Source organism: Ammospiza caudacuta, chromosome Z (assembly GCF_027887145.1).
Source record: "Ammospiza caudacuta isolate bAmmCau1 chromosome Z, bAmmCau1.pri, whole genome shotgun sequence".
Lineage (NCBI taxonomy): Eukaryota > Metazoa > Chordata > Aves > Passeriformes > Passerellidae > Ammospiza > Ammospiza caudacuta.
In genome coordinates, this window is record NC_080632.1 from 46,356,433 (window position 1) to 46,383,716 (window position 27,284).

A 27,284-nucleotide genomic window follows, 5' to 3' on the forward strand; every position below is an offset into this window, starting at 1 on the left:
GCAACATGAGTAGGAAGACATAATTAGAAAGAAACATGTCTACACAAGGACACGACAATAACTTATTATTTGACCGTGAACCTAAACACATCCTTTCAAAAATTTCCAAATAATTAAAATTGCTTTTTCTTTCATTAAGGAGCTTAACTTAAGACACAAAAAATTCAAACAGGGCCCCTAAGCTTCCTGACATTAAGAATAATAACTCAGGTAATATAAAACTCATTGGAGACATAAGAAAAATTATAGTTATTTTAACTATTTAACTATTTTATAGTTATTTTGTATATTATTAAACAGTATTTACCTGTAAGTTAAATTTTGCAGTAGCAAACAAAATAATATTTTTCTGTTACATTTCTAAAAACATTTCTGGATGATACATTTTGAGGGAATACCAAACTATCAAGAAGAACTAAAAGATTAAATGTATTCATGTAATATAGTATTGTAATTAATACAGAGGAATTACATTCATTAAGCTACAATTTTAGTAATTCAATGTATAGAAACTGCCACAAAAATGGGTTTTCCCAAAGTGTGGGTGAAAGGCTAACTGTGCCCCGCCCCCCGCCAAGTGTATATAGTAGTCACACTCCTAATTTAAGAATGCTTGGCCTTATTTAAACAAATTTTATCTTAGATTTAATAAACTCTATGTGGTCCATTGACAGATGCGTTCAAGTGTGCCTTTCACCATCTGTTCATAGGTAACAGTAACAAGAACCAGTTAGCAAAAGTTAAACTAGGTTTCAAATTTATAGCCTGTGATTGACTCTGCAATAACTGCAAAAACTGGGAAGGTTTTCTTTCAGTTTCTGAGCTGTATCTACATTTTCCAGAATATTTTAAAAGAAAGAAACCACCAGAGTTATGCTAAGTAACCCAGTATCTCCTACCAGAGTCAAATACAGCACAATTAAGTAACTTACTCCTATTTACTTCTCATCTCTATATATTCAGTATTCCTACGGTGCTGCTCAGTATTCACACAGTGCTGAGTGACCAGCAGGGCAGGGAGGGGATTCTGCCCCTCTGCTCTGCTCTGCTGAGACCCCACCTGCAGGGCTGCGTCAGCTCTGGGCTCCCAGCACAGCAAGGACAGGGACCTGCTGGAGGGAGTCCGGAGATGATCAGGGGGCTGGAGCACCTTCCTTTCTGGACAGGCTGAAAGTTGGGCTTGTAAAGCCTGGAGAAGAGAAGGGCTCTGGGCAGCCCTCACAGCAGCATTTCAGTGCTTAATGGGGGCCTACAGGAAAGACAGGGACAGACTTTTTAGTAGGGCCTGTTGTAACAGGACAAACAGTGATGGTTTTGCACTGATGGACAGTTGATTTAGATTGGATATAAGAAAGAAATTTTTTATGATGAGGGTGGTGAAACAATAGTACAGGTTGTCCAGAGAAGTAGTAGATGATCCATCCCTGGAAACATTCAAGGTCAGGTGAACAGGACTTAGGGCAACCTGACCTAGTTGAGGATGTCCCTGTCTAAAGCATGAGGGTTGGCCTAAATGACCTTTCAACCAGCCTATTCTATGATTCCATATGAATCTATGATTATGCCAAATATATTCATAGTGTTCAAGCAGACTGAAGATAACTTCCTTTATAAATTTTAACATGGACAGTGGATATTACATACTAAACATGGCTATTTACATTACAGCTGATAGAATGCAAAAAAAATAAAGATTATACTTGTATTAATGTAAGTTTTTAATGCAGCAGTTGCCATTATTATTGAATCCATTTTTGTTCTGGGATAGAATACTGTTCTTAGTACCTTGGATGTGATTTATATGTAATAATCAGATTTACTCCCTGAAGCTTATGGTGTCACTGCATTAAGCTCCATGGAGCTACTACAATGGTACAGCACTGCTTTTCAGTTTGAGTGCTACCCCAGTAATTCTTGTTGTACAGAGCATGGATATTCATAACCAGCATATATCACAAAACAATACCCAAAGAATTTGGCATTGCATGTTGAAAACACCACCTGCCTCACAGCAAAAAACATCAGGAAAACAGAAAAAAACATTCTGGAGACAGCAGATAGGAAATTTATGCCTGTAAAAGAGTCCATTTCCCTGGAAGTGCTTTAACTCTGCCCTCCTTTCCATTTGCAAAACCCCCCAGAGAGACAAATGCAACTACAGATTCACCTTGGCAGATGTTCTGCAAGAGTATTTTGCATCAGGAATATAGTCTAGCCAGGAGAGCTACAATAAAAAAGTAATAATATTCTCTAGGGAAACCTGCCTTTGTATTTTAGTAACTGCCTGGGTAACCATATCTAACAACGCTTTAATTTTAGAATATTTATTTTTAGACTTCAATATCCTAATACGTCATCCCTCCCCCTAAACATAAGGAACTTTTTATATTGTCTGGTTATTATTCTACCCTGTCAGATGGTAGAATAATTAAGATATGTCCTTATTATTTAATTAAATAGCTAAAAGCTGCTGGTTTTCAAAACAGTCCTCTATGTAAGAACAGCTTAATGAAAGCATGTGGCCTAACTTCAGCAATGGTATGACAATCAGCTAGTTCCTTCTTCTGATTTGCAAAGTTCTTAAAACATACCAAAAGCCTTATTATTCCTTAGAGATCACAAATAAAGATCTACAAGCAATCTTTTACTTTTGTTTTTAATCAGCCAGAAGGTGTCCTTGGCAAGGAATCCAAGGTTTTTCAGGGTAAGTGTGTTTGTCTTGCACAAAAACATTTTCAGTGTCACTAAGCAAAATCTGAGTCTTTATAACCTTGCCATTTTCTCTAGGCCTTATTTTTAATGTTTTCCTAAAATGATTATATTTCAGTATATGGGAAATGAACATACTCTCAGCTTTACACTGCTCTTTCTTCTGTATTAATTTATATCACAACAATAATTTTTTTAAAAACAGGTGTTTGTGTTTGATTTCTAAAATAAATGCTCTCATTCAGTAGAGAAGAATTCAAGCTGATCTTACTTCATTTACTCCACCCAATCAGTTATGATATTTCAACATTATAGAAGATATTTCAACATTATAAAACTTGCCTTACAAAATATATAAGTAAGATTTTAAACTCTCTGCTTAATAATAAGCTTTGAGAAAATAATAGTTACTTGTACTGTATTTAATCCTGAATCTCTCAGTGGCTATCATACTGTGTCATGTGGTCTACAATTACATTTTTCTGTTAACGCAAAATAAATACTTTCTCTGAGCATGGACACACTAGATATTCAGTGCTGAAAATAAAGATGTATCAAAAAAATGTATCAACCAAAGAAAAACTACTTTGCCAAGTGTCTTTATTTCAATAGAGTAGTAAGCATCTGGAGAACAGATGTTTCTTAAAAATGCAACTGCCTTTTGTGATACTTGCTTGGAAATATGCAGTACAATTTAGACTCCTTGACTGGTTGCATTTTAATACCGTTCTTGCTATTCTCAACTGCATTTTTGTAAAATCTATCAGCGATATTATCACCATATTTTCAGAAATTACTTGTAATACATACAGGGTTTTAGAGCTATATTGTTGTCTTACCCATGATAACCTAAGGCAAGATAGTAGGGAAATATACTATTATTTATTATTTATTTATGAACCTTTATAAAATATTGATACCTGAGACTGGAAAGATCTGACAGCTATCTAAAAATGGGTTGACACAATGACATCATGCTAAGTTATTTGCAAAAAAAAGTGAAAGACATCAAAAAGGAAGTTACACTTCATTTCAAATGTACTTGGAGAAAATAAAAATTACATAGTACTGGTTTAATTACATGCTGCAACAAAATTTTGCAGAGAAAAATAGTCCAAGATAGGTATGGATGGAGAAAGAGTGGTAAAATCTGCATGTGAAGACAACATCATAGACATGAGAGCAGGGAAAGGGCTCTTGTAACAACCCATGTTAATGACAACCTAGACCAGCACGTCAGCACAGCCCCAGCACATCGAGGCCAGTTCCACTGGACAGGGGCACCTGGAAGCTAAGCAGTGATGGCCCTCAGGGACTCACAGAGGTAGTGCAGGACACAGATGCAGTATCAAAAGGACACAAACAGGCATGACTGGAACCCCTGTGCAGTTACCAAACCTACGAAGAGCACAGAAGAAGCTTGAAGGACTTCACACCTGGCATCCCTGGACCTTTGCACCACAGCAAAGATGCTGGGCCCATGGGTTCACAAACATCATGGTGTGGGGATGCCAGGTGGATGGCTTGAAATCCTCTGCCTCTGTGTTTCGCTGGGCAGACTTTGCACTACAAGTACTTAATATTAGTTGTTGTCATGTTAATGTGATTCCCAATTTGGACTACCAGTCATTTAAAGTCATGACAGAAAGTTCATCTTGGTCTAGAATTTCAGAAAGCATTTATGTTGAATTTCTGTTTATTGAATATATATTCCTATTTCTATAGTATATTATATTTATACATAGCTATTTTCAGTAGTATAAGATTTATTATAAATTTTTGCATGATATGATTACACTTTTAGTATTACATGAACATCATATTAAGAACTCATTTTTAAAATACAGAGATCACTGAAATAGATTAAGACTCCTGATAATATCTGCACCATCCCATATATTCTTTTGAATACCTAAATCAAGGTTCCAATTTTATGATCTTTTTCCTTTTGATTACACACATATGAACCAGTAGGCTCAGGATTAAAGTGTCCTCCCCCCAGAAAAAAATCACAAGAAGCTTATGCATTTATTTATATTAGACTGTACTGAAAAAAAAAAAGAGACGTAAAACAGTGATTCATTTTCCTTTTTCAAATGAGTTAGAATCTTAGCAAGTTATGATTTCATTCACTGTGAGTCATTTGGTCCCAGAAAAACAACATATTTGTGCTTTTCATCAGATATCACCAAAAGGGCACTATGCCTTCATTGTTTGCTATCCAATATTCAAGTGACCTTTTGAATTATGGTCATGAAATTTAATATACTCATTTATCCCAATTACATGGGAAAATCATGTGAAATTTGACATTTTGGCTGCAAGGTCAGCCAAGGAATAGCCTAACAGTTAGAAAACCTGACTTGTTACCTGTCTAGACAGAGACCATCTCTTTGACCCACCCAAAAACACTGGTAGTCACCTGTTCCCTGGCAGTGCCAATACAGATTGCATTCATTCCCTTTACAAAGACAGAAATGCAAATGTCAGCAGCGTGCTGGCACAGTTGTACTTATCCTTCCCCAACAACTCTCCTGCTGATGTAAGCTGATCTGAGAAGATGAATCCATTGCAAAAATACATGGTTGAAACTGAACTTGAAGTAGGCAGGAATTCTAATGGTAGCTGGAAGAAAAGTCTATGGTGTAGGTGTACTCTGGATCTTGCTGATGCAAAGTTTCCCCACAGGAACACTAACAAAGTAAAAGACTTTACTTTTTCTGGCTGGATGGGAGTCTCCATTCCTTCCTGGCAGTTAATGATCCTTGGCCTCAATTATACATATCGTTATCTTCTTCCACTTGGGAGAGAGCCACACAGTACACCTGGGCACAAGGCCATGAGCTTCCTGTAAACTCCAGCTACTGCAGAAAACCACCCCTTAGCTCTTTAGAAACACAGGCAACACTAAGAATTAAATCAAGATTACCAGCTTCAAACAGGTAATGTTACAGGTATAGACAAACCAATTCTGAACTCAAGACATAGGGTTTAGTTCTGGGAAGGTGTAGGGCGTATGGTTTGGTTTTGCTTTTCATTTTCACTCCAAGATCCATATAGATTGATCCATGGATGGGTACATGGGTTCAAATCTGCCTACTCTAACTCTCAATTTCTCATCTCAGTCCCTAACTCAGACAGCACACCTGCTCATGCTTGTTTAGGAACTGCTTTTAACTCTTGCAATTCCCAGTCTAGGATACTAAGACACACAAAAAAAGAAGGGGAAAAAGGTGATAACACACATAATATAGTATGATCTACCTGCTATAAAAGCAGAGCAAAGGCTACTAAAAGAAACAGAACACTAATCTTCAACTGAATTGCGTGAAGGAAATGGAATTGTTAGTCCTTTTATTCTGCTTTAGCAGTATTGAACTTTCCATCCTAATTATTTTTATGTAAATTGAAACTATATTCAAAGAACTACTAAAAAAATATATCCTCTAAAAAGAAGAGAACAGGATTTAGCTCTATCAATGCATACATTATATGCAGCACAGAAAATGAAGAAACAAAGTAATTTAAACCAACACAATTTTTGCAAAACTAAGGGCTGGTCACAGAACTTTCAAATTCTGCAGAAACTTAGCTTTTAAGGACTTTGTAATCCTTCTTAGGGGAATAAAAGAACATTGAAATAACCCAGCTGGAGCTATGTTGCCTCTTTTTCCAGTCATCTAAGCACGTCTGCACTGTGCTTTTGAGTATTTCAGCTTGCTTGAATCAGTCACACCATCACAACCTTCAGGAACCAGGTCCGGTGTACTTTGTACTCGATCTCAAAGGTTTTTCAAGACGCTGGACAGCATGACACAGGTCTATGCAAATGGTTACACAGTGAGCCAGCCTGACAATTCCTGTACTGAGCTAACAAACCATCAAAGTGGGATCCATGTTCAGTGAGTTTAATGTCTGCACAGATTTCCCACATGTCCAATTCCAGATGCATACTGCAGACTGTCATGGTTTGACCCGGAAACAGGATTTCTGGGATGCTGTGGATGGGGCCAATGAGTGCTAAGATTTGAATGTTGCCATCTGGCCCAACCACTGGGCATTGGATCCACCTCTGAGAACACAGGGTAAAAACAGGGCTCTCCCCTGGCAGTTTCTCTTTGGGTTTCCGGCGGGAAGGAGTTGGGTCTCTCCCCCGGCCCAGTTGCTGGCTGGGCGGGGGCAGGGGAAAAGCCATGCGGCCCGGCCCGGGAGAGGTAGGCATGGCCCCCCCAAGGGTGGAAGGAAGAAGTAAAGAAATGCCGGGAAGCAATGTGCAGCCTGTTCCCCCCCTTGGAGACAGACAGAGAGAGAGAGTGCAGCCTGTGTTTGTGGCTGTTACCTTGAAATTTAGTAAACATGTGCTGGCAGCAGGCAGCCCGGCTGAGGAGATGGAGGGGGGGGTGCAGCCAAGAGTCCAGCCGCTTGGAGGAGTTTTTAACCCTTTTTGGACAATGAAAACCTTACAGAACATTAACCCTTCCTAGACAAGTGATGAAGGTCTGGACCAGAGAAAGAGAGAGTGAGAGATGTTGGAAGAATGGAGAAGATGGAGTGGCATTTTATGCTGGACTCTTTGGTGTAGCCATGGACAGAGCCATGTTTCCATGTGATACAGAGACTGAGTCCAGGGGGAGAAATGTCCCAGAGCCAAAGAAGATTCAGTGTGGGTACCCCTCGGCCCCAGGGGGTATATAAAATATGGGGGGGGACAGATGTCCCAAAGGTGAGACACTGTGCTTTTCTGGAACTGGACAAAGCATCCTTAAAAAGACAACCCTGGAAGCAGCCCTCATCCCTGCTTAGTGGTGAGAGCACCGGAACAAGGACGGAAAAGGCCACCACGACACACGGAAGGACTCCCTCTCCTCTTGAGGAACTGAAAGTTTGAGCAATCTAAAGGGGTGGTGCTGGACCCAGAATTGGTGATTTTGGAAGACGTATTGTATTGGGAATTTAGGGGGGAGGAGGAGGAGAGTGTTTTTGTGAGGTTTTCATTTTCCTTGTGTTTTCTTTTCTTTTGTGTGTAGTTTAGTAATTGTTTTTGTAGTTTAGTTAATAAATTTTTCTTCTTTTCAAGTGGGAGCCTGCTTTGTTTATTCCTGGTCAAAATCTCACAGCAGACACCATGTATTTTCATGGGGGCATTTGGCCTTGTGCCAGTGTCAAAACTTTGACACAGACACACCTAACTGAGCTCTGTAGAGAGCAGGTTTGATCCATAAAATTTACTAACTTGTAATTTATGCTGTGCAAAATCAGTTAGCCTACTTCAAGATCACAGAATGTTCTTGAAGAAGTACACATGCCTGTGAGCTGTTGTGTTCATACTGAAAAATTCAAAATACCAAGTTAAAGCTGTATGAAGGCTTTGCATCTGCAACCAGAATTCATTTGCTACCTGGATAATTCTCTCATAGATAGCACAATTGACTGCATTTATACCTTCCCTCTTTTACAGGAAATGAACAGGTTATATTTCCCTCCCATTCCAGTTCTGTTTCCTGGGCTGATTAACTTCTTCTCATACCAGAATGATGACGTGATGATTTGACATGAAAGTTACCTGATAGCGCTCCAAACATCAAAGCCATCCAAAGGCTTAGTGCCATTGGTATGTCCACCGGCCAGGTGTACCAACGTCGGCAGCCAGTCAGAGATATGGATGAGTTCATGACTTTCTACACCTTTTTGTTTCAGCAAAGGACTTGCAACAAAGCCTACACCTCTCACTCCTCCTTCCCAGAGGGTCCATTTTCTCCCTCTCAGTGGCCAGTTATTCCCCCCTGCTAAAGTTTGTCCTCCATTATCTGAAAAACAAATAAACAAAAAGAATTCTTGGTAAGCAAGAAACAGAACAATCCTCCCCACAACACCTTTTTATCCATTTGAAAAAATATTTTCACAATACAGCTGTGTCATGTGAGTATTTGCATACTGCTGTTAGGTGTCCATATAATGTCAAACATTCAGGGCCAAGCAACAAACATATGTTACACTTTAACACCTACAAATTACATCAATGAAAAGCTATCACTAGGCAGAAATTATCCTACACTAGAAGACAGGAATTTAGAAAGACTGTGCTAAGAATGACTTCTGACCATGATTCAAAACACCATTAGGTATCCAAAGCCTTCAGAACCAAAGACTTCAAAAATTTAGTTTCAACTAATTTAAGGATCACAAGAAGAGTTGCTATCAATGCCATCCTTAGTACTCAGAACACATTGGTTTCCAAAGCAGTATACTATGCTTAAAATAGAAACCAGTTATTACAGTCCCAGGACAATACTCACACACCTAGTTTTAAAAGCAGGGGTTTTTCCATAGTTTTAGGCAGCTACACATAAGGTTAGACAAAACAAGGCTTCCTTCTCCTCAGAGAGAATGATAAAGCCCTAATGAAATTAATTTAAATTAACATAACTGAAGTGATTCAGAAATTGAATTCTTGTTTGGTGAGAATAACATATAAGGTGGTTACAGAAAAAGCTGAATCCCCACGACTACAGAAATATCTACATGAATTCAAGATAGCTCAGGGTATGCTCTCCTTTTTAACTCTCTCTGACCAAGCTTGCACGCTTAGGATAAAACCCAGATCCTTGAAGTTAAGAGTAATGATTCTTTGAATTTACATCAGTACTGTTATACAATTGTTCTTGCCTAAACCTACCGTAATGTTCTCAGAAGTGTCATTGCTGGCAATTCTGTAAAGCATAATTTTCCTCTATTTTAATGAGGTTAAAATTACTCCAAATAGTATTTGCTTAACTGACATTCAGTACAATTTGACAGGTTTGTATTGTATTTTCTAATTAAAAAACTTGAATTTCAGGGAAGAAACAAGAAGTCCAACCCCTTACAGAAGAACTTCACTGTAACCAGAACAAAATTATCTTGCTGGTTGACAAGAGTTCAATAAGCATTTGGACATACTCCTGGGCATATGGTGTGATCCTGCGGGACGGTTCTGTGCGGGGCAAGAAGTTGGACTCAATAGTGCCTGTGGGTCCCTTCCAAGCCCCTTTCAACTCAGTATATTCTGAAATTCTGTTTTTAATTAGGAATCAAAGTAAACCCCCACATCTTTCTACTGCACTTTTGTTTTACAAGGGAATAAACCACGGATATCTGTGAAAACTTTGAAAGGCAGAAGCCTAAGCTAAATGAAGCGCTTGCCAAAAAAATTTATTTGAAAAGTGTTAAACATCCTGTGGCCCAACTAGTTTCCAGTTGGGTTGCCCATGTTCCTGCATTTTTGGATTAAAAAGAAATTAATGAAGACTGCTACCATTATTTCTTGCACAACAATGTTCAGCTCTGAGATCTGAGAATTTAAAGCAGTTGCTGGTTACAACAAAAATGTAAAAAAGAACTATGTCAGACCACGACAATCAGTTTCAACAATTCCTTCTTATCGTAATGTAAACAGGAATTCCTGCCAGAGATACTCATGGGACAGAGTTTTCAGTAGGTTTTAACCTTTGGTGGCCTTAGAATAAAAGGCATTCGACTTTTAATACAGGCACATTGTAATAGAGCAGAGTTTGGACATACAGAGGAATCAGAAGTTAAACATTTCACATACCTCCTTTGTATCACAAACTGCTCACTGTCTGTGTCTGTTCAATAGCAGTACAAGAGAATTTTTCTAATTTCTGATTATCAGCAACAAAGTACCAAGGAAATTATAGAAGTGGGTGGTATTTCTGAAGAATAGGGAGAGAGAAATTTGCACTTCTCGGGTTCCAGTCAAATCTTTATGTTACTTACTTTTTCCTTGTTTTCTCTAAAAACATTCACATTCTGCCAGTTTCTCTACACAATAACTTCCCTGATAAAGGGAGTCTATCTAACATACATTCTGAATAAAATTTGTATCTTTTATTAATAGTATATCAAGCTTAAAAGAAAAGGGAGAAAAATTGTTTTTATAGTTGATCTGATATGCAAATTAAAAAACAATGAACATATGAAACAAGGCTCATCCCCCTAATTTGGTTGCTCATTCTCACATTGCTAAAACATTCTTCCTTAGGAATTTATGTTCAAGTGCTCCTTCCTGCGTAATTTCTTGATTGAGTTATCAAGACAGTGTTGAAGGAGGGAGAAGGATGGTTGATTATTAAGGTCTGCTTCCTCTCTAGGTAGGCAGAACGTAAATGATGCGTCACTAGCAGCTTGCATGTAAGCAACACCTTCAACACAGTCTGAAATGTTATCAAGGACTTCAAATACCTACATTTTGTTAAAGAGGAGTTGGTTACATAACAATGAAAGACCCCAGTGGGATCTGTATTAATAAAATATTAAGCTAACTACTAAATAATAAAGGGAGAGGGAATAAACAAGAAGCCACTGGTTGCATGGAGTACAGACCTGACAGAAAGTCCACTCAGGACTGTAATTGCTGTTGGGATCTTGGTTTTACCTCCAGGAGTATGTCTGGACAGCAAGAGACAAGATGCGCACCAGCTCTGTGTGTGTGTGTGTTCGGGTACATTTCCTCTAAATCAAGAGCTGTGGATGTATATATAGATGCCAAAAGCTTGCATGGGTTCAGAAAGTCAGTGAAGAAGTTAAAGTTGAAAAAAGTATATAGTTCCTATATGAAAACACATGACCTCAGTCGCAGGAGTTTCTTCAGCCACAAATGCTGAAGATTTGCAAGTTTTCACAAAAGTTTCCTAGACATGTGCCATGAAGAATTGCCATAGTGAGAGGGTTCCTGGCTAGACAGATCCTTCATCTGTGGAAGCACAACCACTCTTATTTTCTCCCAAATAAGTTATTCCTCACTAATTCCTTATGCTATTTTACCCATCTATCTCAAACACGGAAATAATTCCAAGTCCAAGTGGAAACTCACATTAGTTTAAAACACATACTTAAAAATCCACCTGTTTGTGAGACAAATGGAATCATTGCTCCTTCATGTTCTACACTGGCTTCATATCCAATTCTAAATCCATTTCAAAACAACATTTTCTGAACTATTTATCATACATTTTTGTAACCATTTCTCTCCATGACTTATCCTATCTTATGTCAGAAGACAGTCTCCAGAGCAAAGCTTTTGGAATTAAGCTACCTACACCTTGTGGACTCAATTTATAAGATTGCTTAGAATTAAAGTTTCAGCCTTGCTACTTCAGCTGAAAACACAAGCCTCCCCCAGGCATGATACTTCATTATTTCTTTGCTGGAGACAAATATCAAATATGATTTTCATTAAAAATTCTGAAATAGTGTGGAAAATGTAGTGAATGTATGTTTTTTCTTATCTGTAGAATAATTTTTGCAATTACATCAACATTGTTTAGACTACAGCAGTACCCACAACACACTAGGGGTATTAAAAATCATAAAACTAACCAGCTCTTGTCCCTGAAGAAATTATGAAAGGGAAGTGAATAAGGCTGTACCTAGAAATTAGGCCACCTGGCATAAGTATTATATAGCAAATTTATGCAGCTCTTTCTTTAACAGAAGAATCACACATTTTTAAGCTTTATTCCTTGCTTGGCTTGGCTTGCTTTGAGAGATGTTTAGCTACCATAGTTTCCCACAGCATTAATCACTCCTATTATGTATTATTTTAATGAAGGGGGTACCTAGATGCTTTATTTCCATTCTCATTGAATTTTATTTCCATTCTCACTGAATTTGCTTCTACAAGTTGAAATTTGTGGCAACAAACGAGAATATGAGGAAAAGCCACTCTCACTAATACAAGAATGGGCTGAAACAGGAATTTTTACCACGCATCAGCACCACCAATGAAAAAATGCACAGCACACATATGCTGGGTAAATGACAAAACAAGAGAATAAAGGAGAGCAATGGAAGCATCCTGGCTACTTTAAAAGGTAGTTTCCAACAAAGCTGAATCAACACCAGCTTCAATGGAACAAGCAGAAACAACAAAAATATGTCACAAAGTATCTCCATCCCAGAAAAATTAGGTGAAAATAGGACTTATTTTCGACGCAGAAAAACAGAGAATATAACCTATTCTTAAAATGCAGGTGATTGCCTTTTAAACTAATGTGGTTCTCTTATTAAAAATAAAGAAGAAGAAGGGTTACTTTAAAAACTATACTTAATAAAAACCTTTCAACATAAGAAAATCAGATGCAAAGTAAAGCTTGTGTGTCTTGAATATAAATACAACTTTAAAAATGAAGGCAAATGTTCCTTCTCACAAACATCTGCTTTTGTAATTAATATTCATTGTCATATACATGAGAAAGAGTTTAACTTGCTAAATCTGTAATTTCTAAACTGTAAGAGATGTTTTGCAGGAGTTTTTAAGGGAATCAATAAACAAAACTATACAGCGAGGCCCTTCTTTTTCTCCCAAATACTTCTCTGAAGAGTTGCCAGCTGCCAAACATTTTGACTAGCAGCGTATTTATACAGTGATGTGGGATGTGTGTAACTAGCAAGCAGTTTAATGAATAAGATTTCTTTAAAGAAGAGATGGACAATAAAAACCATCAATTCTGAGAGCAATAACTAACAAAGCACACATTCAAGTCTTTGGATGGACTCACTTTCTCACAAAATTACCCTGAACTGAAGCTACAGTCTGCTTTGCACTTTAAAGATACCATTGGAAATAGATGCTCACAACTATGGGGAAAGCTTTATATGGGATTTGTACCTCACTAGACAGAAGAAAACAAAAAAAAGGTAAAAGTGTTGATTTAAGAACAAACTCTGACAAATGCCCTTCCCAGGATCATGAACATCTCTTGCCTGCATGCATTCATTGCCAAGAAAAATTCACAGTAGTTACTGAACTCAAGAGCAATATTAATAGCATTAATAGATTTGTTTAAGCACCATTTTTCTCCGAGAAATTCAGTTTGGACTTATCAATGGGCTTGAAAGTTATTTTTAGGAAAAGAAACAAAATGAAAACAAGTACTGTAATACCGTGTAAGGCCAGCTTTCTAATAAAATAAGCTTAATCTCCCCCAATTGTTCAGATTAAAAAAAAATCCATTCTTGCCTATGCAGTGGAATGAAAAACTTACTAAAAAAGCTATAAAGAAACTTTTATGTTTTATTTTTTGGATAATGGGCAAACACAATAATAAGAGCTTCCAAAGACCACCTAAATACAGCATAGGCAACACCCTAGCTTCTCTACCATGTGGACATGTGGGCCAAGCGACTTCCTCCTGTGACTTCTACTGCCTGCACATGCTATCTCAGCAGCTTTTGATCACAATCCTGCATCACATTAATGGTTTAGAATAGACGTATTATTTTCTCTGCAAATAGGCCAGAAATTAGTCTTCATTTAAAGATATTCCTTGGCTGGTTTTTTTGTCAGGTCTTAGATAGGGCTTAAGTGTGTAGCTTAAAGGTGATAAATAGTACATTAGAATTTTTTGCCTTTTTTTTTTTCCCAAAAGAAACAATGTGTTGTCTTGTACAGATACCTATTTTTGAAAAGACCAGGCCTTGTTTCAATTACACTACAGGAAAGAGAATTTTATTTTTCTTCCTAACAGAGCATGTTTTTTGTCTCCCTTGTGACCACTCAGGTTGCTGCATTCTTCTTTGAACCACAACTGAGCTACACCCCACAGTCCCGTTGACATGCCTGGCAAATTGTTCTAGACAAGCTCTTCCGAGAGGGCTTCCTGGAATTTCTCCAAAGATTCATCCAGCACTGTATTTGGCTGTTATTAAGCAGTTTTCACTGCAGTACTTCTCTTCATTTTGCATTTTTTTTTTTGTTCAAATAATAAAGAGCTACCCATAAGTCCCCTTACAAGGGGAAAAAAAATCACTCCTGCTCACTACTTGAGTCAGACAGTAGGAATACTTCACAAACATACTCATCATTTACATAAACTGTCTTTAACTTCAACTCATTCTGCACCGTCCATTCTGCAGAGATGATACAAGTGTGTTTAACCATGTGATACATATTATACAAGCTTGATTACAGTATTAGAACTTAATTTTAAGTATATGTCCTAATAATCTTAACTCTCAAGGTAAATTTAACAACAGTTTTTGGCATTTGTAGGACAAGGAGTAATATGGAAAATCTTTATGAAAATAATTTCAGAAAATACAAAAGTAATTATTTAATTCCTACTAGAACAATAACAACCTCAAGGAAAAAAATTCTTTTCCAGTCAACAATCCAATATGGTATTTCCAAACTGTTTTTCTCTGTATACCTCAGTGCACAACAAATTCTGCATAAATTTTAGCAGTAAGTTACAGAAGACCAAAAATGCTTATCACACACACACACACAAAATTAAACATGTTAAATGTTTTATGTTACTGAGGTTTGCAAATTTAAATGCTTCTTGGATACCTATATTCATTTTTTAAAATAGCTATCCAAAATTTTAATACATTTGTATGTATATAACTCCTATACCCACTGAGCAAGAAATAACCAATCAACATTTAGGATTTAACTGATTAGGAATCAGCCAAAAAAGAAAAAAAAGAAAAGGTGAGAGAAATCAGGTGCAATGAAGTGCTGTGTGCCAAGAAAATCTCTGACTGTGAAAATACTTTACTATCCTATTCAGAACACAGCCCAAATATGTAATTTTAAATAATAAATCTGCAAGGGCAAAGAAAAAAAAAACTTTAACTATCTAGAATTACATAAATACAATTAGGTATTGTGAATCAATTCAGTATTTTTTTATCATGTACTCATGATAACTTTAATCAACAACTAGAGTCTTTAAAGATCTAGTATAACATCTCTGGTTCCTGGCTACCAACACCGAGGTCTCCTTTTTCCTGAAAATAATTACAAAACACTTGCCAAATAATCCTTATGTACCTACAGTACTTCTCAAATCCAGTATCGGTATGCCTCAGCTTTTTTTTTCTGTTTTCCACCTGTACTTTAGCTCCTAGTCTTTTTTTTAATTGATTAATTTCTCTAAAACTGCACTAGAAAACTCCCATGCTCTTTGATTTCTCCTCAAGGGCCCCTGCAGTAAGCTGATCGAGCACACATCTGTCTGATATGCAAACTGTGCCAAGCTCTGTTTGAAAGCCCTGTCTAAAGTCACACAATATTTTTGAAGTGAGTACAAACCAGAAGAAAAAAAACAACTTCAATTTATTTTATAATGCAGGGTACTTCAATATGTTATCAAAATAAAGCATCTTCAAAATTAGGTAAAAAAACCTTTTAAGCTTCTGCTACTCCTGAAACAAAAAGCTGTTACCATCCTAAAGCCATCAACTGTATGTAACCTAACATGAAATATGTGCATAAAAAGTTTGAAGGGGAAATGTTGTCAATAATGACTCCCGTTCCAGTTTCTTCTTTCTGATTAATATATTAATGGTTTTGTGAAGATAAGAGTGAAACTAAGGTAGTTTCTCTTTGCTAAATGGAACAGAATCTCTCCTATATGCTCCCTCATTGCATTAAAAAAAAAAATAACTGTTGTAACTCAGAAGGATTTTCAGCTTCCAAGTGCATCCCCCAACCCTCCCTACCAAACAGAAGAGACATGTCCATATGGTAAACAGACAATAATAAGAGGACAGGATAAGGCTGACATATGACCAAAAGTATGCTGGGAAGCTCTGAATTTTACACATTAAATTTTCTAAGGGCAGAGATTGTCCAACAGCTGGCAGCACCTAGGTGTTTTTATTCAGTAAAAGCATTCAGAAGTTTATTCTGCATACATTTGGGTTTCTTCCTCTACTTCTGGAAGCAGCATGACTCTCTTAGAACAAGTCTGGTGCTATTATCAAAATAATATTATGGATCTAATTAGAAGTCATATTTATAGCAGCTTTTGGAAGAAAAAAAGCAGGAAGTAGGGATGCTTTTACTGTGCTTACAGATACACTTTATAAGCAGCAACCAGTCAAAACCACACGTCAGAGGTATGGAAAGATCTGACCTCAGACCTGCTACATTTGTACTTTAGGCTGCAAGTTGTAATGGAAGAAAAGAGGATGCTATCCCAACAGTGAAGACAGGAGCTGGTGGAAAACTAGTTTCATATTTATTGCTGATCAGAGCCATACACAAGAGAAGACATCACTGACTTCACAGGAAGCAGAGGTAATGAGGTGCATACGGCCCACAAGGAGACTGATAACCATAGGGGAGCATCATTTCACTTTTCTAGAGTGTCATTTGAGGGAGAGAGAAGAAATTACTACTTTGACCATATAAGCTTTTTGCTTTCTTTTAAAAAGAAAAAACAAAAAAGAAAAACAACCCAAAACCCCACTTCCAGGGATAGGAAGCTGCCAAAACTTAGAATTAAAATGCAAACAGCAGAGACCTAATCCAATATACAGGCATTAAAGCCCCAGGGTTCTTCCCAGAACCCATATTTTCCATCCTAATATCCTGTACCCCCTTTTTCTTGGAGTTTATTTGAGAGGAAGCTGCTCTGATTGCTTTCTGTCACTCCTCTGGCACACAATAAACAGTGCAATCTGGAGTTAATTTAAGCCGTTTAGCACATCAGGATACAGCTGGGAAAGGTTTTGAGAGAAAGGCTGGGGAGAAAGAACAGGACTGCACACAGTCCAGCCCAGCCTGTACACAGGAAGATGGTGCAGATGGGCACCTTCCAACACAATCACCTGCAGACAGGGAAAACTGCCCCATGACGAAACTCTCCAGTCAGCACAGGAACAGCAGAAACCTTGGTGCAAGGAATTTAGAAATCCATTCCTAAAAGCAGGAGTGGCAGGGCCACTCCTTCACGTAAGGAGCATTACAGCTGATCCTTGGCCATCCAGTAGTAACCCAATCCCCCCTCTGTGTCTACCACTTTAATATTTCACCCTCTATAAGCCAGATGTCTTTTTTTCTTCTTAAGTTTAGACACATGCATTGGTTTTACACTGTGCAAAGGATGACTTGATTCCGGCCATTGGACAGATTTACATCTGTTTTTTACATCACTTTTGTTTGAGTTCTTAATCTCTCGGGGCCCTAGCTATATCCAGAATATATTGACTGAGTTCATGACCAGAAAGAAACACATACCTGCTGGCAAAATAATATAAAAACAAAACAAAAGTCTTTATTTATTACTTACCACAGGGGACATTTTTAAAAAGTGCAGCATACACCTTAGGAAGAAGTATGCGTCCATATATTAATTCTCACACCGAGCACATAAACCACAAAAACTGAAAATCTTTACTCCAAAGAGTGAAGAAAATAACATTCTTTATAATACTAGTCTTACAGAGGGGATGAGAAAGGCTAATCATTTTGTCATCAGTTGTAACAGTTTTGCTTGCTGTAGGCTGTGTCATTCTCTGAGAGATTTTGATCATGAAAATAAATAGGTAATTTTATTGAACAATGTGGAAATGCAACCATTTTCTCGTCTTGTATAGGGACATCCAGCATTGTCTAAGGCTCTCCCAACAGCCACCTCAGCTTTTGTTAAATGCAACCAAGTTTGCAGGCGAGGAAAGGGGTTATTTTGTAAGTTAATATGGTGATAGAGAAACACAAGTAATGGAGAGTAAAGGAACTTTACATAAATAATATCTGTTCCCTCTAATAACCGAAGCAGGGTTTTTAACCAGTTTCCATATATCCGTTCTTCAGCAATGGATTATGTTTTCCAGGCAGGGAATTGGCAAGTAAGCTATTTGCTGAATAAGTGATTCAGAATATGTTTTGCTTGTTATTCCTTTCTTTAACAACTTTTCTTGGTTACAAGAAACAATGGCTGAATAATATACCGCTGAATCTAAAAAAAGGATGTTAAGCTGGAGAAAACTGAGCCTATATTCTCCAAAAAACAGAAAAAAATTGCATTTACAGCTGTGCCTTATACTCTCCTCTCTTTCATTCTGTCACATCAATGCTACATTCAAGAGAGTAACAAGAAGGAACACTTAAATTCAAAATTTTAAACTTATTAATGATTATTTTATTCCAACTTTGTTATTTTTTCCCCCAGGTACATGCCAAAACATGCCCTCTTTAATTACTCCCATGTTTGAATCTCTGCAATCTGCCTGCACCACGCTAGTTCAGTAAGGTCACCAGCAATTTCCTCTTGGCAAGATCCAACCTTTCTCCAATATCATCATCCTTGAACTTTCTGCCACTTTAGATCATATTTCCTGAATCCTGAAGTTGTGAAATCTCTCCTCTTGGCAACATCTAGCTGTACAGACCACATTCAGTCCTCAAATATACACTATAACTCTCAGACATTTTTAAGGGGAGCTGTTCATATGCACAACAGAAATGACTGTGGACTTCAACAGAATAGTCAAATTGCATATTTTGCTCTTTGTGGGCATTATAGTTTTAATGGTTTTGTGCCTAATGATCATTCCCTAGAAACATTTGCCCTGGAAACTCTCCCCTTTACAGGGTAATTTTTTTCTATTTCCATTCCCAAAAGTGGGAAATAAGCAGAAAAATCCAAAATGCACTAACAGATTCCTCTGCTCAAAGACAGTATTTCATTATACACAGAGCTTTAGGCCTGGATGGTCAAATGATTCAAAGTACACCCATACTTCTGAAATAGGCAAGTCCTATCATTTTCAGAAGACATCTTGTCTTCTTTTCTCTGTGAATTTCTTATCTGATATAGTGATATTAAAGCTACAAAGCACATGTGCTTTGTGATTTAACCTATGCTTGCCAAATTAATTTCTCCACTATTTCTTGACATTTCTGATGCCACCAGCAGTCAGAATTTATAACCTCATTTATATCACTAATCAAACCACCCATATGATTCTTCCTCAGCCTGCTTAGTCCGACCTGCATTAAGAAGTATTAAGTCATAGGGTAGGTCACTGCAAAGGAGGGGTGGCTAGAGGTGATGGTGGCATCTCAAGTGGTGAGCTCCCCTAATCTCCACATTTACAGCTACAGTTCTACCTTCCTTGAAAAGGACTTCTGCCCTCATGAGTAACCACTACCGGACTTACATTTAGTGAGTCCAGAAGTCATCTATTCCCTCTACTCCCACTTTAGCAAGGAAGTTTTACTAAATCCTATTTCAGATTTCTCTCGGGATTTCAGAATACTTGACCCATTAAATTAGGCAAGGTCTTCAGGTCCATGTTTTCCCAAAGCCTATCTCCTCATTTGCCTTAGGCTGCAGGAAGGCTCTGACTGAACTAATTTAAAGTACAGAGGTAATTAAAACCTCTCAGATCACACAAGGGGTAAACAATCTCTGAAAAAGGCTGATATGATTGTAAGTATGCTTACTCTTCACACAGTTATGTCAAAATTATCTAGATTAATAAATTGAAACCACTGTAGCTATTTAAAATTCAAAGTACCCAAGGTCACTTGGAGATAATCACAAGAAGCCACATGCAGGCTCTGAGCAGCTGAGAGACCTCAGGGGCAACAGACTGTGAAAGGAGGCACCTGTGGGCAGAAAAAGCCCCTAACCTAAACCTTAGCCCCATACATCACCATCACTGTCTACACAGCTATTCTGCTGCCTGAGACATGCACTTTTCCTTTTAATTTTTTGGGGTATTTTTGTTTTGTTTTGCTTTGTTTTGTTGTTGTTGGGTTTTTGTTTGGTTGGTCGTTGTTGCTGGGGTTTTTTGCCTTTGTATTCTTTCTAGTACCTTTGACTTTCTAATGAACTGTAACAGATGGTGAGCAATAGTTTCTCTCTCCTAGTCAAAAATTTCTAAGTATTAAATTTTTTTTAAACAAAGCCTTTGCTTTTTTAATCCTGTGAAATCACTGGAACACATTTTGATGGCAGCAGAATGTGTGATACATTCAAGAAGGCAGATATCAATTAATATCCTCTGCAGTCAGAACTGCAATTATTTACAACATTACAGAGAAAAGTAATGGAATGCACCTTTTGTTTTTTAACCCCCATGAGTAACAGAAGAATAGTGTTGAAAAAATTTGGACTTAACCAAGAAAACATGCAGAGGATATCTTTCTTTATATCCACTCGTTACAAATGCCAATTTGATTGTAAAATGTGTTACAATGCTTCTGTGCAAATAGAAAGTAGACTTAAAGCAGACTTAGAGATTCAACTATTAAAACTCTCACTAGGTTCTGCATACCAGATGTCAGCATATGCTACCTCACTGTTGATTTGATAAAGTATACTCTTCCAGGTCATCAGAAGCAGTACAATGCTTCAATACATCCAGTCCTCTGCAGTGACCAGTAACAATCTTCTGCATAGCCTAAACATGGAGATCATCTACAATACAAAAAGTCAGTAACGAAAAATCTGCACTACATTTGCTGCGTTATTTGGCTTTATGTGTTCTAGGTTAAAGCCATTTACTTTAAAATACACGTGAAATTACTGCTGCAGACTTCTGTTCTTCCCAACTGGTTCAAGCTACTCTGGAAGGCCAGCTCACTTCAATGTACACAAAGCTCTGGCTGTATTTTAACTTGAGAAAACACAATTGGAGGTCAAATGTAAGAGCAAGCACAGGCAGCATTCCACACGGCAGCAGTGCTCAAAGTGCAGATAAAAGAGGGGGTGTTTCTTCCTGCTTAAAGAGAAATGTAAAGATAAATGCTTTATTGTAAGAGACAGATATTCCAGTCATAGGAGGCATGTCTAGAAACAGAGATTTCAAATGGGCATAAAGAGGTTTAAAGAAAGCAGAGGAATTATTAAGACCAAGCTGTAAGAACTGAAAAAAACCAAACTAGGAACCTTCCAAAAAGAGAGGAAATCAGCTTATTAGTTTCAGTGTTAGGATGAAGAGAGGAAAAAAACCTAGAGTGGACACTGCAGTAAGAGCTCTCCAAGCCATTTCCACATCAGACATTTACATCATCTGATACACCTACCTGTGCCAAATCTTAGCATCCACTGCCTAATAACTAACATGCTCATGGATTTCAGTGTTTCTTCTGATATTTCTGACTCAACAATCTATAAAACGTATGGCTGCCTTTGCATTCAGCACATGTATATTCTGACCATCTAAATAAATTCTGCTGGTTTTACTCTCCCATTAATTAAGGCAGAGAGTGAAAATCTTACTCTTTTAAAGGACACTAAACTAATATTGCCCACCAATATTGATCCATTATTCTATTCTAACAAGAAATAATGGAAAGTTAAGGAAAGAACAGTTGTGCAGAGCTTTTATTTGGAAGTTCTTACATTATTCTGTAGAGTTTAGCCTAGCAGCATACTTTAGTTCTGGAATATTCATAAATATATGAAACAGATGTACTAACCAACCCATAGTTTATATGGACACATATAAAAAAAAAAGCAGGGAAGGAAAACAGATCCAAAACATCTCAGCAGGGATTCAAATAACCTTTTTCAGATACTTCTCATTTGACTAAGGCCATCTTACAACACCTGCAATTTCTCCCAAATTCTTAACCCAGACCAGACAACATTGCATTCTTCTTTCCCAAGTGAATCAATGATTGATTTTCCCTGTGTTTCTATAGGGCTGTCACTGATTGACAAAGTAAGTCCATAGGAGAAGAAATATTTCTAAATAAATACTAAAGCTTTGTGTCAGATGGTTCTGGGTTGTTTCAAAGAGTATTTATCAGTTACAAAGGAAACCTAAAAATGTATGTATATAAAAAAATCAAACTTTGCTTTAGTACTATTAAGCAATTATTAAAAAAAATACTGAATTAAAAATTATAAAAAACAAAGAAATTACATTTTGATAATTTTTGAACTGCCTTATATAATATAATGTATTGACAGAGTTCTCAGTCCTAAGAGATATGAGCCAGGTAAAGAGTGAAGACAGAATCCTCAGTTTTAGGGAAGCAAACTTTCAGCTCTTCAAGAAGCTCATCAATAGGACCCCCCCTGAGAAAATGCCCTTGTGGACAAGGGAGCAGAACAGAGCTGACAGAACTTTAAGGACATAAAGGGCAAAAGCTCCTGAATCCCAGGCATAAGAAATCAGGAGAAGAAGGCAATGACAGAGTCAATCTACTGATAAAACTAAGGGGCAAGATGAAAACATACAGGTAGTGCATTTCACAATGTGGAAGTGCAAACAGGTATTCTGGGAAGAGTATAGGGATGCAGTCCAAGGCACGTATCAAGGTATGGCTGGAGCTGAGCATCTCTTGGGAAAGGACACAAAAAGTAACAAGGGCTTTACATCCAGGATAGAAAGGTCAGGGGAATGGAGTTCTCCCACAACAGAGGTGACTGACAAACTGGTAAGAAAGAATGAGGAAAAAGCTGAGGTATTCAACAACTTTTTGCCTCAGTCTTCTTCTTCTGACAGTCTCTTTTCTCACACCTCTTGAGTGGATGGACCACAAAAAAGATAGCAACTGTAAGAGAAGATCAGGTTCATGACCACCTGAGGAATTTACATAAACCTTCAAGACCTGAACTGATAGTGTTGCCAATTTGTTCTCCATGATACTTAAAAAGTCATGGCAGTCAGGGCAAGTCCCAGGCGACTGGAAAAGTGAAACATGGTACCCATCTTCAAGAAAGGTAGGAAGGATGACCCTGAGAACTACTGACCTGTCAGCCTCACCTCTGTGCCTGGAAGGATGATGGAACAGATCCTGCAAGAGTCTGTGCTAAGGCACATGGAGGACAGGCCTCCACGGGACAGCCCGCATGGCTGCAGGAAGGGCAAGTCCCATCTCATCAGCCCAAAGGCCTTCTAAAACAAAGTGACTGCATGTGGACAAGGGAAAGGTTACAGATGTTCTCTATCCAGACTTCTGTAAAGCCTTTGACACAGTCCCCCAAAACATCCTTCTCTCCAAATTGGAGGGATGGATTTCACAGGCGGGCCGCTCACAGCACAGTGAATTTGCTGTATGGTCACATTCAGAGAACCAGTCAATCCCTCAAAATCTGGACATAGATCAGTGATCAGCAGTGTCCCTTGGGGTCTGTATGGGGACCAGCACTGATTAATATCTTCACCAATGGCAGAGTGGGACCAAGTGCACCCTTGGCAAATTTGCAGACAACACCCAGCTGAGTGGTGCAGCTGACATGCCTGAGGGACAGGATCTCATCCAGAAGGACCTGAACAAGCTCTGGGAGACAGCCCAGAGGAATCTCACAAGGTTCAATGAGACCAAGTGCAGGGTACTGCAGCTGGGTCAGAGCAGCCCTGGTACCAGCACAGGCTGGGCATGAACAGATCCCAGCAGCCCTGCCCAGAAGGAATTGGGGGTGCTGGTGGCTGAGAGGCTGGACATGCCCCAGCCACGGGCACTGCCAGCCCAGAGAGCCACACGTGTCCTGGGCTGCATCCAGAGCAGTAATTGTTTCCTACATTTTATGTATCTCATGCTCCTTTGAAAGGCTGGGGCTTTAGGAGCAATCCTGTTCTTAAACTTAATCAGAACCATATGGAGGTCAGTGTGATGGCCCATCCAACTGAAGCAGAACTGGAAAATGTATTAAAAGTTAACTAAGAAATTACTTCATACGTAACCTACAGAGTTTAAAAAGCCATTTTAATGTTGGAGTCTTGGTATTGTTGAAAACAACAATGTCAATTAAATGATTCACACTACCTTCAATATTTCTACAAATCAGATTTCTGAAGTTTGCAACTACAAAGAAACAAAAGGTGTAACATGCAAACAACCTCACACAAGTGAAAAAAATAGAAAGTAAGACAAAACCTCTATTTCTATACCTTTCCTCCTGTTGCCTATTTCTGATGGGGAGACTACGGAAGAGCCAAACCCCGTACTTTCGTTTACATTAAGTGTTGTAATCTCTATTCCATAATGTAAATCTGGACTTTGTACAATTTTGCTTTAAACACTATTGAAATTACAGAGGCAGTAATAGCTAACATTAGTAAAGAGCAAAGAATGGCAACCACAAGCAAGAATGATTCAACAATTTAAACCCTCACAGGTATTTAGCAGACACGACACCACCGCATATCATTTAATGTGTATTATGTTATTTAAAAATGAAGTAATGTATATAAGCAGGAGACAAGTCTACTTAGTAATTAATAGGTAATTCTTAATAGTCATACACAATTAATAGGTAATGCTTAATAGGCGTGCACAATTAATAGGTAGTGCTTAATAGGTGTACACCATTTTGAATGAAAACCACAATCAATTGTCAGCATCCACAAAACAAGCAGGCAGCTAGTGCTTGGTTTACTTGGACTTTTTTAGCTTTTTGTGTGAATTTTGCATATGTGAAAGGGAATTAAATAGCATTTACTAGTGCCAGACACAATATGAGCAAACATTAGACACAGCATCAATATACAGCTTGTATATGCATCTCACTTTTGACCTCCAACATTCTTGCTGAAAGTCTAGATCACAGAACAGGACTTCAGAGCCCTTTGTCTGAGTGATTTAAGCTCATGGTTCTGAGTCACAGTAAACAGACACCCCTGTCAATAATACTGATAAAGGATCACATTTGGGGAAAATTTCTCCCTTGTGATCTTCACAGCATAAATAATGCTTACTCTGTACAAGTTCCAAGTGCAGAACTCCCACTGAGGTTTCATTAAAAAAAAAAAAAGAGTACAGAATACACAACAGAGATCTACACTGTGGATAGAAGACTTGCAGCATGAATTGGAGAATAACTTTGCCCTTAATTTGAACTCATGTTGTTCCCTTGTTCCCCACATTGCATCTGAAAGATCCATGTGTAGCTGTGTTTTCTGGTCATGCTGCAAATATGAATGAAGAACAATTGCACCCCCTCTGATGACTCATATGAAACATGTATTTCCAACAAAATGAACCAAAATCATTTGGTAAGACCAGCTGATGAAGGAACATCAGTTTTATACTTCACTGTGCTGATGTTTACTCACAGTGGGAAGAATAACCTTGAACATTCAATTTTCATTGGCAGAAATGCCACTTTTTCTTCAAGAGTGCTGACACATTATTGTATTTTCAGTGCTTGATACAGATTTATTTGCATATGTGTGATGGAAACACTACTGAGAGCTGTTCAATTAGAGGGACAATAAAAAGCTACACCTTCTAATATAAAATTCTGTTAATGTAATTCTTATTGTACTTTAAATACAACCATACGGGTTTTATTTTCCATCAAGGATACATAATACCTTTCCTGCATCAGAGCACCGTTTACTGAACAACTTAGCTGAGCATTTACAGAGAAACTTTTATCGAGCTGTGATCGTATAAATCAACCTCTATAGTTTTTTGCAACTCACCAAAACTGCCTCCTTATTCTCCTGACTTTACCAAAACTGGAGGGGAAAAAAAAATTGATCTCATGGGAAAAGAAATTGATGTACACAAGCTTCCACTACTTACAGATTTAGCCCTACAAAAGGACAATTTTTTCGATCCCATTGAATTTTTTTTTTTATTTTTTGCTTCTTAGTACTTAGAAATACTTAGTGCTTCTTAGTTTTCATGATAACAGCAATCCTAGCACAGTCAGCTTCAGTCAAGTGCTTTCATTGTGAGCAGTCTCAGTAATTAAACAGGTCTCAGTAGCTACAGACCCTGTTGTGTCAAGGTCTACACCAGCACACACCATCACTAGACATGACAGAAACACAGAAGGAAATTTTAATCCAAAACCAAGAGGAATAACCTGACAAACTGTCTGCAGTTTGTCTGCAGTTTCATATGTCTGCAGTGAGCAAGTCAGACAAGACACTGTCAGGAAACCTGTGGATTTGTCCCACTGACAGGAGAAGTGACCACTTTTTGGGTGTAGAAAAATTCTGACAAAAATACTAAAGACTTCACAAACACTATTATGGAGAACAAAACTAGTATAGTTTAGTTTAATAGTAATCATTTAAGGCAACCGCTTGGGAGCTGTGGGAAATTATTAAAAATTATTGTTAATACACAATACGAGCAGTTTTCATCATTCATCTCATTCTGAAGAAGAAATTACTAGCATAGCAATTAACATGCTTAAGTCAAAGTTTTATGCAAAACTGGGCTGTTTGCAAAATTCTGGGCAAAATTCACTTCCAAGTTTCATTTACAAATGAACTTCACTTCAAGCACTGGCATCTGCTAAAAACAGGAAGAAAAATTCAAGATTGAATTTATGATGGATTTTTTAACCATGAAGACAAAAAAGAAGCTAATATCTCTGATATGAAGTTCCTCTTTGTTCAGGAACTTGGCTTTGGAGTGTTAGGTTTTGCATGGAAAAATCTGGGAGGGTGGGGAGGGATTAATGCTAGATGGAATGGAAGATAAACAAACATTTCCTACAAAACATACTGGGTTTTCAAAGGATTTTAAAAGGGGAGGGGCGGAGGGAGTCAATATATTGTCTGTCAACATCTTTCAGTATTGATTTTAAATCCATTCCCACCATAATATTTCCACCTTTGATAACATATTCTCAAAAATGTAGTCTCATTATTATTATCTTCATCATATGACAGAGAATGTGTTTTTTAATTTCTAAATTATCACTCATACTTTAAAATGGAAAAAGCCTGAAAACAAAAATAGAAGTCGGCACTGGAGTACAAAACACCAATCAATGCACCTTTCACTGTCACTGACATGTAACAATTCTAACTGATGCAAATACAGGGAACTGTCAGAACCTTTTCCTCTATAAAAA

General features: G+C 37.8%; 1 protein-coding gene across 1 annotated transcript in view; it reads right to left on the bottom strand.

The window, feature by feature from the left end:
* The window catches only part of ARSB (arylsulfatase B), a 63,669-nt gene that overhangs the window by 24,994 nt on the left and 11,391 nt on the right, over positions 1-27,284 (bottom strand). The window contains exon 5 of the mRNA XM_058823411.1: positions 8,273-8,516. Within this exon, the coding sequence (XP_058679394.1) occupies positions 8,273-8,516 (244 nt within the window). The remainder of the gene's footprint in view (positions 1-8,272; positions 8,517-27,284) is intronic.